The 15,705-nt window shown below is 34.6% G+C and overlaps 1 protein-coding gene across 1 annotated transcript in view; it reads left to right on the top strand.

The window, feature by feature from the left end:
* LOC148301015 (potassium voltage-gated channel subfamily KQT member 1-like) overlaps window positions 1–15,705 on the top strand; it is a 140,627-nt gene that overhangs the window by 116,143 nt on the left and 8,779 nt on the right. The window contains exons 5-8 of the mRNA XM_088273926.1: window positions 5,599–5,774; window positions 7,270–7,521; window positions 8,985–9,053; window positions 9,585–9,731. Of these exons, the coding sequence (XP_088130052.1) occupies window positions 5,599–5,774; window positions 7,270–7,521; window positions 8,985–9,053; window positions 9,585–9,731 (644 nt within the window). The remainder of the gene's footprint in view (window positions 1–5,598; window positions 5,775–7,269; window positions 7,522–8,984; window positions 9,054–9,584; window positions 9,732–15,705) is intronic.

Raw genomic sequence — 15,705 nt, 5'->3', positions numbered from 1 at the left:
TACCATAGCAATTTTCGTACACTTATAACTACATAAAATATTGATTACATGCTATTTTGGTGAACCCGAGGACCAACATGCACCAGGAATTGCAGAACAAACATGCACTAAGGGCCGAGGTCCGACATACACTAGGGATGTCAGTCAAAGTACATACTTAGGATTTATATAGGTTGAAAGAAGTGTTTAATAAATCATCAAAAACCAATTTTGTGGTCTAGGTCAATGTTCAGCAAACTTTTTCTATTCAAGGTATACCTGCCAAATGAAGAAATTTCAGAGGTGCATATTTACTATATTATGGTAACATATTTAACATATTATGTTTAATGCGAAATGTGAGCCTACTGAACTGAGCACAGGCAATCGAAATTCGAAGCAATTGTGTTTTTTTCACAAAAGTAGACTTTTTTCCGCGGCACACCAACTGATCACCACGGTACACCAGTGTGCCGCGGCACACACGCGGCGAAACAATGCTCTAGGTCAGTATTCCACCGCGTGTGTGCCGCGGCACACTGCTGTACCGTAGTGAATAGTTGGTGTGCCGCGGAAAAAAGTCTAGTTTTGTGAAAATAATAATAAGTAGGCTCACATTTTGCATTAAACAGAATATGTATGTATGTTACCATAATGTGGTAAATATGCGCCTGTGAAATTTCTTAATTTGGTAGGTGTACCTTGAATAGAAAAAAGTTTGCGGAACACTGCTCTAGGTGTCATCGGAAACTGACGGGTTAAGGCACGTCGTCTAGATACATGCTATTCATTGAAAAATAATTACGTGATGCATAATACTTCGAGTCTTACAAAGTAACAACAATTATGGTGTTTATCGTATCACCTTCTATAATAATAAGTTATTATTTATTGCGGAAACGCGAATGCGTAGAAAAAAAAATCACTTTTTTTTCATTTAATATATTTACATTTTTATTTATAACATAATACATTTGAAACATTTATACATATGAAGAACTTTTATATTTCGATTCGCTGTGCCTCTCCATAAAAGAAACTGTGCTCTTGTGCTTGGAGAGGGACTTACACTCGTGGTTTAATGTTATATAATAAAAGATATAATAGTTTTTTCTTTCAAGATTTAAATGTATAGAGCTTTAATTTTAAGTATTACTAAGTATACACTAAAATTATGTTTTCTTTATCACGACTGCTTATAAGGTTCGATTAATATGATTTATTACATGTGTCGGGTTGTGGTCCCGTGGTTAGTGTCGCGGACTCTTAAGTCAGAGTTTCTCGGTTCGAATCCACTCTACCTCAATTTGAAACCTATTTCTAATAATGAGCCGCTTAGGCTCATAGAAATAGTATGAAATTGAAATATTTGTATAATTTATATATGAAGCACTAACTTGGTGATTTTACATTTTATAATTAAAATGTAACTTTGTTATAAAATCACTATAAATATTTTATTATAACTTAATTATATCAAGACTGATTAATACCTTGATAAAGAAGCGGTTAGCTTCAAAACCGATAAACATTATAATTAAGTTATAATAAAATATTTATAGTGATTTCAAAACTAAGTTTTATTTTAATTATGAAATATTTGTGTAAATAATAAAAACACAAATATTTCTCTTTTAAAATATAAATAAATTAGATACTGGATTGTTATTAACTATCACTATCAATTTGACTGAAACTCCTGGGATGCTCAGACTTCCATCTTCTTTCATATAAAGAGAAAACGATACATATTTCATCTCAAGTTAAGACACCTTTCAATTGACATTTCATCCGTAGGGTGAAATTTCCAATGTCTGATGTAATAAATAATATAAATTCCAATATCTGATGTAAATAATATAAATATTATCATATTGAATTCCATATTATTTTTTTACATCTCATCAAAGATGAAGAAGAATATGGAAGTCTGGGCATTTGCGGGCTGACGACCGTCATATGCTGGTTTAAGTGATCACACGTGTTTAAACCAGCCGTAAATATATACATATATATATATATATATATATATATATATATATATATATATATATATATATATATATATATATATATATATATACACACATATATATATATAAGTAAAACATAAAATTTTGGCTAGCCTCCCAGACAACAACAAAACCTGGTCACTGGTAACTAAAATAAAAGTGGAATAAAGCTATGTATTTATTTTTTATTATATTCATACTGTTAATTTTTTGTAAAAGACAGTCGTTTCGTTTTAAAATAAATAAAAAAAATAAGTTAACGTTCAGTTTTACTACAATAAATAGTAAAAATTACAAAAAAAAACTTTGAAACAAATTATAAGAGACAATAGATATTGAAGTAATAACGATTCCTGGCCAATGTTAGTACTTAATCGCCCTACCTTCGTGTTATTTTCAGGGATATTTTTAAAAAATAAGCAAAAAAAATCACAACGTTTATTATCACAACCTGACAAAAATTTGTCAGTGTATCCGGTATGCGTTAAATATTTTTGGAACGGATATCTTTTCTCGTGCGTGTAGGTCATACGGGTTAGCGCGGAATGGTGAAGAAAAACCGCGCGTATCACGTACGTTCGTATGTGTAGGGCGGTTAATAGATATATTGATAAGAAACAATACCTTACAGCCAATCAATAACGGACTAGCGATATCATTTAATATTTTATACTTATGTAACTGTAAAATCTATGTAGGTAAGGAAAACAAGGAAATAGGCTCTGAGCAAGGTGTTGAGGGAAGAGAGGGAGAGGAAAACAGAGGAGGGGATGATGTGATAAACAATATTTTGAGTGCGTCTACTCTATTCAGACCTCAACACACAATTGAAAGAGTTTCTGCTCAATAAAAAGCTTCTTTCATCTCACAATAGATGACTCTAGTGAAATTCTAGTGATTCAAGCACAATGTTTCGAAATTGATTCATATGTATAGAACTTCTAAGAATTTGAGTAGTGTGGCAGTCAATCATTTGTAGAATTGGTGAATGTTGCACGTGTGTAAAGTAATTACTTAAACCAGCCTATGACGGACGTAAGCTCCGTAAATGCCCATACTTACATATTATTTTACATGTTCATTGAGATGTCAAAAATAATGTGACAAACAGGTACAGTTACACTATTCTGCCCATTGGTGAACGTTACACAAGTGTATAAAGTGATCGCTTAAGCCAGCCGAATTCCAGGTCGTAAGCCCTGGGTTGCTCTGACTTCCGTCTTATGTCATATAAAGGGATGAATGACACATGTTTCATATGAAGTCAAGACACCTTAAAATTGAATATGACCTTTGACCTGGCGCCCGGCCTAGCAGTATTATAAGCGATTATAAATATATTCTTGCAATAAATAATGCAGTTGATCTTGAACGATAAACAGGAAATTATAGGATACATGCGTATGTACTCCGAGTTGCATCATCTCACGGTAAAAGTTATTGCAGATACGACCTTCATATATCGCTCACTCCTTTCAAGAACGTCATAAATAAAAAATTGTCAATTTTCAGTTGTGCATGTTTTCGAAATGCCCAGAAAACGTACCTATATCCCAACAAAAAAGGCATATTTTTAACTTAATATTTACCTGCTACAGAGCAGAAAGTGTTGTTTTTGTATTTTGAAGAAAAGGTATAGTTTAATTATTTTTTTAAATGTACTAAATATTTTTCAAATGGAGAAAAGGTTTTGTCTAAAAAGATCTGTTGCACAGTAAAAAGTTCAATAAGTGGCTTGATATTTATTTTTAATACATTACTTTATATTTTCAATCATTAAAAACGTTATCCTGAAAAATCAAGTTATTTGATTTATGACGTTCTTGAAAGGAGTGAGCGATATCTTCGGTATTCTGAACCTCTCCCTCCCGGTGATATGTATTTACTACAACTCGACTTTTAAAATGAGGATATCAATATAAAACATAATAGATATGGGCTCACAATTTTTGTATTCCTCCGTACGTAAAACTATTATGGTAAAAAGTTATTCATTTGTAGCAAAGGAAATAAATAATTTGTAAAAAAATCGGGGATAAAATCACCAATACACAAACGTTTTTCAATGCATGCGTGGACGGCTTTGCGTATACGCGCATGTCGTAGCGTGTTTACTGCGCCAGTCGCTAAATCGTCTTACGCGGCGGTCGTGTCGCTACGCTGGCCGTTGCGGCTACTTGCAATGTATTTTTTTCTCGTTTTTAGATACTTACTAAAACTAACTAACTAACCATCACGCCGCTTCCCCGCAGGGGTAGGCAGAGAGAATAGAGCGCCACACCACTCTGTCCTTGCAAACATTCTTCGCCTCTTCCACGTTCATGCATCTCCTCATACATACCCGCCGATTGTTACGACTCCTTACCTGACCACTTTCAAGTATTTGGCATACCTGATCGTGCCATGTTTTTCTCGGTCTTCCTCTGCTTCTTTTCCCGCTAACATTCGCCTCATAAATTTGTTTTACCGTTAAAGAACGGTAAAACAAAAATGAGTGAGGAAAGCCTCACTCATTCGTTCTACATGTCCAAACCATCTCAACACACCTTTCTTAATTTTATCGATAATGTTTATCTCAGCTTTGCATTCCTTCCTTATTTCACTATTCGCACATCTATCATACATCGTTTTGACGTACATTCTTCTGAGAGATCGCATTTCGACTGCATTCAGTCTACTTTCATCCTTCTTTTGCCAACTCCATGTTTCACTTCCATACATTAGACTTGGTACCATGACTCAGTTGTGCACTGCCAGTTTAGCTTCCCCTGATAGGTTTTTATTTGCTATAACTGATTTCAGTGCACCATTCACTTTGTTCCCAGCATTCGATACTTACCATCGCTAATATTACAAAATTGTTACATTTTAACTTCAACTATGGTAAAAGCAACATTTAGGAATATTCACATTTTTCCGATGTACAAAATACATATCACCGCTGCACGAGTAAGTTTTTAGTACCATAAGGGAAAGGTTAATAACATGTTCTTCATTTGTATATACGTTTCCTCAAATTTAATGCGTTTTTGTGAGTATTGCGGTTAGTTTCACACAATATGTAAACTATGTGGTTGAGAGCTGAGTAATATTTTACAGCCTTATGTAACCCGACTCAAGATATTACACTAGTAACAGAGTCCAAAATACACAAGCTAGTGCGAGCATGGGTATTCAATTCAATTTAATTTAATTTATTCAAAAATTATTTTTAACATATCAACATAGATGAAGAAGAATATGAAAGTCTGGGTGTTAACGGGGCTTACGACAATAATAGGCTGGTTAAAATAAATGCCCAGACTTCAATATTCTTCTTCATCTATTGTTGAGGTGTTAAAAAATAATATGAAAAATAACTCCTATAATCGTAAATAATCCAGATTTGTGAATCATAACGACCACCTCTCATAACGAGCACTTCTCATAAGGAGTAACTCGCGTAACGAGCAAAAAATGTGAAAAAGTTGATCCCTTACTAGCGAATTTTCGCATAACGAATGCTTCGCTTAACTGGAACTAATTATGCTCGCTATGAGAGGTTCCGCAGTATTTGAATATTCAGAACAAAAAATATAAGATACTAAATGATTGTTTTTGTTGTCAGATCTGATCGTCGTGGTGGCATCCATGGTGGTGTTGTCGGTCGGCTCCAACGGCCAGGTGTTCGCCACCAGCGCCATCCGGGGCATCCGCTTCCTGCAGATCCTGAGGATGCTGCACGTGGACCGGCAGGGCGGCACGTGGAGACTGCTGGGCTCCGTGGTGTTCATCCATCGCCAGGTGAGCTTCCTCCAGCGACAATACATTACAAATAATCCCATCCCGGCGGCATCGATCTAAAATGATTCGAGGGTTTGTTTTAAACTGGCCTGCTCTAGAATTGATATGACATTCAGCACCTCGTAATTTTTACTAAGCATTGTCCATAGTAAACATAAAACATACAAAATATGTCAACTATCACAAAAATATTATTTTTTACATCAAAGATGAAGAAGAATATGAAAGTATAGGCATTTACGGAGCTGATGACCGTCATAGGCTGGTTTAAGTGATCACTTTACACGCGTGTAACATTCACCAATTCTACCCATTATTGACAACCACACTACTCAAAATCTCAAACACATCTACAAAAATGGGTAGAATTGGTGAATGTTACGCGTGTGTAAAGTGATCACTTGAACCAGCCTATGAATAATATGAAAATTAACTCCTATAATTGGAGATAATCCAGATTTGTGAACAAGTATTTGGACACACTCAAAATGTTTTTAATATCATAAAAATCCCTGAAACAAACATGAAATTCATTAACTAAAAAAAAGTTCTTTGTTGTGATGAAGTGCTGAGCGTACTGACTTTTCAAAGCATGAATGTTGTAGGTACATGCAATTTCAACCATACAGTTTATACTTTCTCAATGTTGTCGGCAAAACACCAATTAAGTACTTAATATCTCAACTATTGTTATAAACGTCATCCGATTCCGGCGGTATCCGTTTAGGCCCGGTCAGATATTTTTGCTCAGGGTCGAAAATTGTCTTTTTTTTTTGCTCTTAGATATTTGCCCTCAAGTGCTGACGGTTTATCTAAGAGATATGTATATGTGCATAATTATTACGAGGAAATTATACAGAATTCGCCTAGAAATTACAATGTATTGATGTATCTACATATTAATTGTAAAAATCAGATAATTTACAATAATGTATTAAAAAAAAAATACAATAATTTTCAGGTAAACTTCAGTAAAATTCAATAAATTTCAGACATAAATGTCTTTTTTGATATTTTTGCCTGAAATTCATCAAATAAATATTTTAATACCATGTTTTACAATAAACATTCTAGGTAAATACCACAAAATTTTTTGTGACACGTATTTCGATGCTCTCCGCATTATTAAAAAAAAATGATATTTACCAACAGAGCTTTTTCTGAAAGAAATAGGTCCCGGAACTCTCATTCACGGAAATTTCATCTGAATATTCATGACAATACTATATTTAATCATTTTGCATTATTAGAAAAAGGTATCAAATTGTGGTAGAGTGGGTTCGAACCGAGAAACTCTGACTCAAGAGTCCGCGACACTAACCACGGGACCACAACCCGACTTACTCAAAATTGACCTATCTATGTACTTTACTCTGTGAATGGATTTTCTGGACGACAGAGCTCGAAATAAAGCTAGTACATAAGAAGAAATTTCTAAAAGATTTTAGATCTACCCACTTGTTTTACCTGTATTTGTAATGTCCATTTGTTTCAGGAACTGATAACAACTCTGTACATCGGCTTCCTCGGGCTCATCTTCTCTTCGTACTTCGTGTACCTGGCGGAGAAGGACGTGGTGGGGCCCAACGGCAAGACGGACTTCCGGTCCTACGCGGACGCGCTCTGGTGGGGCGTCATCACGGTCACCACCATCGGCTACGGGGACACCGTACCGCAGACCTGGATGGGCAAGATCGTCGCCTCCTGCTTCTCCGTCTTCGCGATCTCGTTCTTCGCCTTGCCAGCCGTAAGACGCTTTTTTTATATTGCAATTGCATTTATTATTTACCTTGCTCAGTATGTACAAGGTTTATAGATCTCTTCCTCTCTCTCTCTCTCTCTTGTTTCAATCCTGCGGATTGGTCTGCAGCAACAGATGACACCTCCATCGCCATTCTAGTCTATTTTCCGAAACCCTCTTCAGCTCCTCCATGTACAAGGTTTATAGATCTCTCCCTCTCTCTCTTGTTCCAATCCTGTGGATTTGTCTGCAGCAACAGATGACACCTCCATCGCCATTCTAGTCTATTTTCCGAAACCCTCTTCAGATCCTCCATGTACAAGGTTTATAGATCTCTCCCTCTCTCACTTATTCCAATCCTGTGGATTTGTCTGCAGCAACAGATGATATCTCCTTCACCATTCTAGTCTATTTTCCGAAACCCCCTTCAGCTCCTCCATGTACAAAGTTTATAGATCTCTCCCTCTCTCTCTTGTTCCAATCCTGTGGATTTGTCTGCAGCAACAGATGACATCTCCATCACCATTCTAGTCTATTTTCCGAAACCCCCTTCAGCTCCTCCATGTACAAAGTTTATAGATCTCTCCCTCTCTCTCTTGTTCCGATCCTGTGGATTTGTCTGCAGCAACAGATGACATCTCCTTCGCCATTCTAGTCTATTTTCCGAAACCCCCTTCAGCTCCTCCATGTACAAAGTTTATAGATCTCTCCCTCTCTCTCTTGTTCCAATCCTGTGGATTTATCTGCAGCAACAGATGACATCTCCTTCACCATTCTAGTCTATTTTCCGAAACCCCCTTCAGCTCCTCCATGTACAAAGTTTATAGATCTCTCCCTCTCTCTCTTGTTCCGATCCTGTGGATTTGTCTGCAGCAACAGATGACATCTCCTTCGCCATTCTAGTCTATTTTCCGAAACCCTCTTCAGCTCCTCCATGTTTACATATCATTAAGTGGATTTTCGTTTCTTCAAACAACATTTTTATTTATTATTTTAGTTTGTGCTGGGAACAGGGATTATCTAGTATGGGCCAATCAGGAACTTCTCAGCATTTGCTCGTTTCTTGGAGAAATCCACGTAAAACTTCATAGAAGAAGCGGGACTGTTGTCTGTCGTCAATAGACCTTTCGTTCCACTAGAAAAAGGTTCGGTATTTGGTGTCCTAGCTTGGTTTATGTTACCAATGTCCTTCACTAGTTTTATCATGTATGATACTACCTCTCGTGACAGTTCCTTATGAGCCATCACGGATCCGATGTCGGAGAGGTGGATGTCCAGCTATCTCTTCATCGTCTTCCTGGGTGTCTGCTAGCTGTTATTCCTCGTCTGCTGCTATCCTCACCACTTGATCTGAACCCTGAACCCGCTCTCCCCACATGACCTCTTTAAAGGCGTCTTCTTGCTCTTGCCCATCGTGCAACATCTTCCACATTACAGATTGTATATTCTAATGTTTTGTTTCCTTTCAGGGTATCCTTGGATCCGGATTCGCCCTTAAAGTCCAGCAAAAACAAAGACAGAAACATTTCAACAGACAGGTAAGAGAGGGATGCATATACTTTTTATAGGATATAAATTTAATTCGATGATATGCATATTTTTACTATTATTTATAGCATTTACTTTGTGGTTACTTTTTTAATGTTAGTAATGTTCCGCCTGCGTAGTGTAATGGTCAGCACACTTGGCTACCACACTGGAGGCCCCGGGTTCGATTCCCAAGGGAAGTTAAAATAAAATTAATAAATTGATTGTGTCGGGTTGTGGTACCGTGGTTAGTGTCGCGGACTCTTAAGTCAGAGTTTCTCGGTTCGGACACACTCTACCACAATTTGATACTTATTTCTGATAATGAGCCGCTTAGGCTCAAAGAAATAGTATAAAATAGAAATATTTGTGTAATAATAAAAACACAAATATTTCTTATTTAAATATTTGGACACACTCAAAATGTTGTAAATTATTTCTTGTTATAAAATTAATTATAAAGTACTATAACTCCTGATTTTTGATTAAGGATTTGAACACACTTAAAATGTTATCAACATCTTTTTTGGTTTATGCTGTAGATTCCAGCGGCAGCCATGTTGATCCAGTGCTTGTGGAGGTGCTACGCCGCCGACAAGAGTTTCAGAAGCACGGCCACTTGGAACATCTACGTGAAGGAGACGTCCTCGCAGCAACAGCCTCCTGTTGCCACGACCCCCCTGTCCAGAGTACGTCCGCTTCCCCTATTATGCAAAATACCTAAATCAACTCCCTTTGAAATTCAACTCAAATAAAAAAAATATGTCGGTACATTCAGAAAAAAATATAACAGTTAGATATCGCTTATCACAAAAAATTCAACAAGGAATTTCATCAGTTTTAGTATCCTCGGTTTTGTGCGAAATTTTTATTTATATGAAGTTGTACAATCTGCTTTCACTATCCATAAAGTCATTAAATAACAAAGTTCAGTATAAACAAGCTATTTATAAATGGATAAATAGCTGGATATCCCTGGTTCGATTCCCAGGGGGGGTCAAATTAAATGTAAGTATTTTTTACTCTAATATTTATTAAATATGACCCTGGACTGGTACTTGAAGCGCAGGACTGATCACCTCGCCTTCATAAAAGTAAAAATTGATTTAACATAATGTTAATTAGATGCATTGCCCTATGCAAGAAGAAGAAGAATAAAAAAATAAAAAAATTCTTAAATATTATTATTCCGTTGAAATTCCTTGTTTGTGTTTTGTTGAAAAAATACGTTTTTTTCTTAACTTCTAGTTATCAATTTGCCACAAAAAAATCTCTTGAAAGCATCGAATTTTTTATTTCTCGTTTTTCCCCTTCTTTAGAGCTTTATTGAATGAGAGCTTTATTGTGAACAGTTTTAGCAATGCATACTCTATGCATGGTTTGACCCAATCTTTAAGTTACCGCACAGATATCGTATTGATTGCAACACTTTTTAAGTTTCAAATATTACTCAATGAAGTTTTCAAATTTATTTTACCTTACTTTACACGAAATTAAATGATTTCTCAATAAAAAATAAAACACTTGATAAACCACTTTTGAGATTGTTAATGTAAACACGACCAGTTTCGAGAACTACAGCCCCATGTAAAATACTGCACAATTTTTTTTATGTTAGAAAAGGAAGAAATGCATATTTTTTTTACTCAGTACATGATTTTATGGTACATTTTAAAGCTTTTTAAACTGATACGACGTTGAAAACGTTAGGCGTTTGTGAAATGTGTGTTTGTGTGAGTCTTTTATTGTCAAAACCTGACATTATTTTTTGTCTTAAAATGAGTAATGAATGCAGTTTTTCCGAATGTTAATAGTGATAGGTACTGCAAATTGAAATCTCAAAAATATTTTTTTAGTCAAAACTCAGTGTCAAAATAGTATGAATAAGTTTAGACTAGGGTTGGATTTACACTGTAAATATATTTTCAACTTTTGTAAGTAACAATTTTGGTTATTTTTTTTATTTATGTACATCAAAATGATTCTAAAAAATTAAAAATACTACGATACGTAATATGTTCAAACAAAAAAAGTTAATAAAGTAAATGTATATTTTTTGTCCGCCTCCGTAGTGTAATGGTCAGCACGCTCGGCTACCGTTCTGGAGGTCGCGGGTTCGATTCCCAATAGGGGTAAAATAAATAAAAGTGATTTTTGCACTGTAATATTTATTCAATTTTATTACCCTGGACTGGTACCTGAAGCGGAGGGCTGATCACCTTTCCTTCATGTGTAAACGATCAAGATAACACTGCGTTTATATGACGCAGTGCCCTATGCATCATTGGGGTGCGGATAAGGGTTTTATTATATTATATTATATATTTTTTACTATAATATTATTAATACTACATATTTACATTTAATGTAAGTTTTGAATGATTATATCGAAAGTGTGAAAAATGTCACATATCTTGGAATTTTGTTTAAATAAACATATTATCTATATATTTCGAATAATCTCCTAAAACATCTTTTAAGATGCACATTTGCCATTCATAAAAGCTACCACCTGATTGTATGTCATTAAAAAAATACATTATATGAGATAATTATTTTTTTAGAATACGAATAGGTTGTTTGTATACAAACTACACAATCAGCTTACCATATATCACGTTCGACGTACGTTCAATGAGTAAGACATGAATGACGCTGACTGCTTTTGATTTTGTTTTGACTGCTTGACTGTCGGCAAGTAACTAAGGATATCACAGGTGAAACGTGAGCTGTGAACATATTCTAGCTGTCACTAAAACTAACCTAGTCTGTGTCTAGATGCATGACGCGCGTCATCATACCCGAGCTATGTTTAGTTGTTCCAACCTAACCTGACCTTACCCTGCGTGCCCTAACCTAACCTATCCTAAGGGTTAGTTTCACAAAGCCTTCTAAATTTCCGTTAAATTCTTGGTACCATTTTAACCTGATCTTTAGTTAAACTAAGAGAATTTTTTTTAGAGACGATAATCAAATATATCAATCAAGTTTTACGTTTTTTTAAAAGTAATTATGATAACTTTTTCATTTTTTTTGATATCTCAACTTGAAGTCTGGGTATTACATGGCTTGTGATTTATTAAAGGCTGGTTCAGTTATCAGTTCTTTCACTTTCATATTTTTCTTCATCTTTTCTTCAACAGATGTCAAAATTTAAAAATAACTCTTAAATGGAGAAAACCTATATTTGTGAACATGTATTTGAACACAAATAAAATGTTGTGAATAGTATATTTACCTCGATGATAGAATTGCCATAATTGGAAATTGAGTGTAAACAAATCAACGCTCGTCTGACAATTCTCGAATGCCCCAAAAATAAAAAAATCACTAAATCGCTATCACAATTGACAAAAACACACAAATTTGACAGTAAGTTTATTGGTGACCAATCAACTTCCGAATGATTTCATGAAACTCATGGCGGTATGGTTAGTATGAAACTTTATGAAACTCATACGACATCAACGAATGATGAAAAAAAGCTATGTAAAATCGGACCTTTGAATCCTCTCCTTCTTTCAAAATATAACCTGACCTCACAAACCAAACATAACCGAACGAATCTTATCCCTGATACAATGTGTAACCTTACCTGACCTCACAAACCAAACATAACCGAACGAATCTTATCCCTGGTACAATGTGTAACCTAACCTAACCTCACAAACCAAACATAACCGAACGAATCTTATCCCTAATACAATGTGTAACCTAACCTAACCTCACAAACCAAACATAACCGAACGAATCTTATCCCTGATACAATGTGTAACCTTACCTAACCTCACAAACCAAACATAACCGAACGAATCTTATCCCTGATACAATGTGTAACCTAACCTAACCCCACAAACCAAACATAACCGAACGAAACTTATCCCTGGTACAATGTGTAACCTAACCTAACCTCACAAACCAAACATATCCGAACGAATCTTATCCCTGATACAATGTGTAACCTAACCTAACCTAACATAACTTTCATTTAACGTTGGGTTGCAATCGTTCATGTGCGTCGGGAAATATCAGCGTTATCGAAAGTGGTATCCCAATTCGACATCCTGACGAATCCTGAACGTTCCGATATTCAATTCAGAACACCATGAATTCAATTTTCACGTGAGTGAACAATTATATACAAGGAAATCCAACATTGAAAACAAAGGAGCGTGAATTCTCGCGTAGTGAATGAAGTATAACGTAATCAAAGGCAACCTAACCTTACCCACAGCTACCTACACTAGAAACCAAACGTAACCCTACCTTACCGAACCTAGCCTAACCTGACCTAGCATTTTTTTTAGATTGCATGATCACATTCTCTCAATATCCCTTTTTACTGATATAAGTATTGGATTTTAAATTTTCAATAAATAAGTCACCCCATATATTATTGCTTCTCAGCAATAATCCCGCTAATGCACATATATTCTGTACAAGATAATAAATAAATAAATGTTCAATATGATACGATACTTAAAGCCTGCATTTTATCATTAATTCATTCGGCAGTCGCTTTGTGGTAATATACTTATATCCATTTTTAATTTCAGTTTAACTTGGTAAATATCAATATTTCTTAAAATTTATTGTGACACGTTTCGACGTATTCCAGATCATGAGGTGATTAAAAATGGTGAGGAATGCATCGAAACACGTGTCAAAACAAATTTCAGATTGGAATACGTAAATTAAAGCTTCTTCTTTTGAATTGTAAAGCTAATTTGCCAAATTAACTTTAAACTTTAAAATCGACTAACATTGTTATTCCCAATGTGACGAACCATTTCAATTAATGAAAATAAAGCTATTTAAGGTGTTAACACCACTTTGGCTCCAAGAAAAACGGGGATAACATTTTTCTTTTCACACAACTTTTTAGCACATTTTTATTTTATTATTGTAGTATTATTTATTACGTATAACTGAATACAGTTAAAAAATTAATTGTTGATATATGGCATAAGTCGTTCATTGGGAGAACTGCTCACTGTCAAATGCTTGCCGATAATGGAAGTTGTACACAGTTAGGGAAATCGTTTGATTTTAAACGAATCCCTGTATGAATATTAATAGAATTCCTTGAAACACAAGCGTAATAGCTTAAAAGTAGCATTAAAAAAGAAATATAAATGAAAGTTGTTTTAAAAAAATTGCTAAAAATGTTTTAAAAAATTGACTGTATTTAAATAATAAAAAATTCAAAAAAACTTCATCGAATTTTATGAGGTACTTCAAGGTATACAGTTTCCACCGGTTCATAAAAATTAATTCGAGAAAAACGCAAATGTAAAAAGCGTGAATTGCCATTCCATTATCACTCGGGTAATATTCAGAACAATAAAACTCCTCAACTATTTTCATAAATAGAATCAATAATTAATGTCAGAGTGGTGTTACCCTTTAAAAATTGTATTTAAATTTGTTCTTACGAAATTAATTAAGTACTTATATCAATAAACTTCCATCCTCAAACCCTCACACACATTTATATAGGCCCATGAAGGAGAGATGGGCAAGTATTGTAATATCAATCTCTTTCACAAAAGTGATTGATTTGACGCTGTGTTCATCTAGAAAAATCGAAAAATTTCATAACTTATTTCATTATTCGTAAATTCTCATGTTTAATATGTATATTGTTAGTTTATAGATGTACGTAGATGCATGACGATGTGTAGAATATTAGTTAGATGAAAAAAAAGTATAAACTTTTTTATAATAATATGTGATATTTCTAAGTATAATGTTTTAATCTCCTCTGTTGCCTAAAATCAATTTTTCTCTTGTAAAATAATGTTAGTTCGCGTATTCCTCAAACGATAAATTCATCACGATTTCAACACACCATTTTTTTTATTTCAAATTATTATGTTTTTTTTTATGTATGCCTAAAAATCCTTTTGTCCGCCTCCGTAGTGTTATAGTCAGCACGCTCGGCTACCGTTCTGGAGGCCCCGAGATCAATTCCCATGGCGGTCAAATGAATATAACCCATTTTTTCACTCTAATATTTATTGAATATTACCTTGGACTGCGGAGGGCTGATCACCTTTCCTTCTTGTGTTAACGATCAAGATAACACTGCGTTTTTATGATGCAGTGCCCTATGCACCATTGGATGCGGGTGTTTAAAAAAGTCAGTTTGGCACTATCCCCAAAACGATAAAATCAGCACGATTTCAACACACGTCAATTTTTTATTTCAAATTAATTATTAGGGGTTTTTATATAATATGTATGGTATTTTTTTAATGGAATTTGAGACGGTTTTGAAAAAAGGTTTATCAATTCTTGATTCTATTTCTAGATATTTTAAATTATAAATAATACCTAAAACCTCCTCCGTTCAGACAATGGTGACATTCCATATCAAATTTCTTTGTTGTTTGAAGAGTTTTCTCTCAAAATTCAATTTTGGTCCCCTTCTGGCATCCATTGTAGTTCTTGCCAGACATGTTGTCTTTTGACATATACGAGATAATCCTCGTACACCATAACATGCCGAGGCATCTAGAGGAAACAGACATGATTACTCTTTGTAAAGTATAATCAAACATTCAGGAAGATTCTTAAGAAAATAATCAAAGGTTAAAATATGAATATTATAACCAAAGATAAATAAAGTGAAAAGATAAAATAATAAAATTTTTTGGAAGA

This window comes from Brachycentrus maculatus, unplaced genomic scaffold, assembly GCF_059751285.1.
Source record: "Brachycentrus maculatus isolate JH-2025_06_01 unplaced genomic scaffold, ASM5975128v1 h1tg000620l, whole genome shotgun sequence".
Lineage (NCBI taxonomy): Eukaryota > Metazoa > Arthropoda > Insecta > Trichoptera > Brachycentridae > Brachycentrus > Brachycentrus maculatus.
The sequence above is the reverse complement of the archived record's forward strand: the minus strand, read 5'-3'. Positions and strand labels throughout refer to the sequence as shown.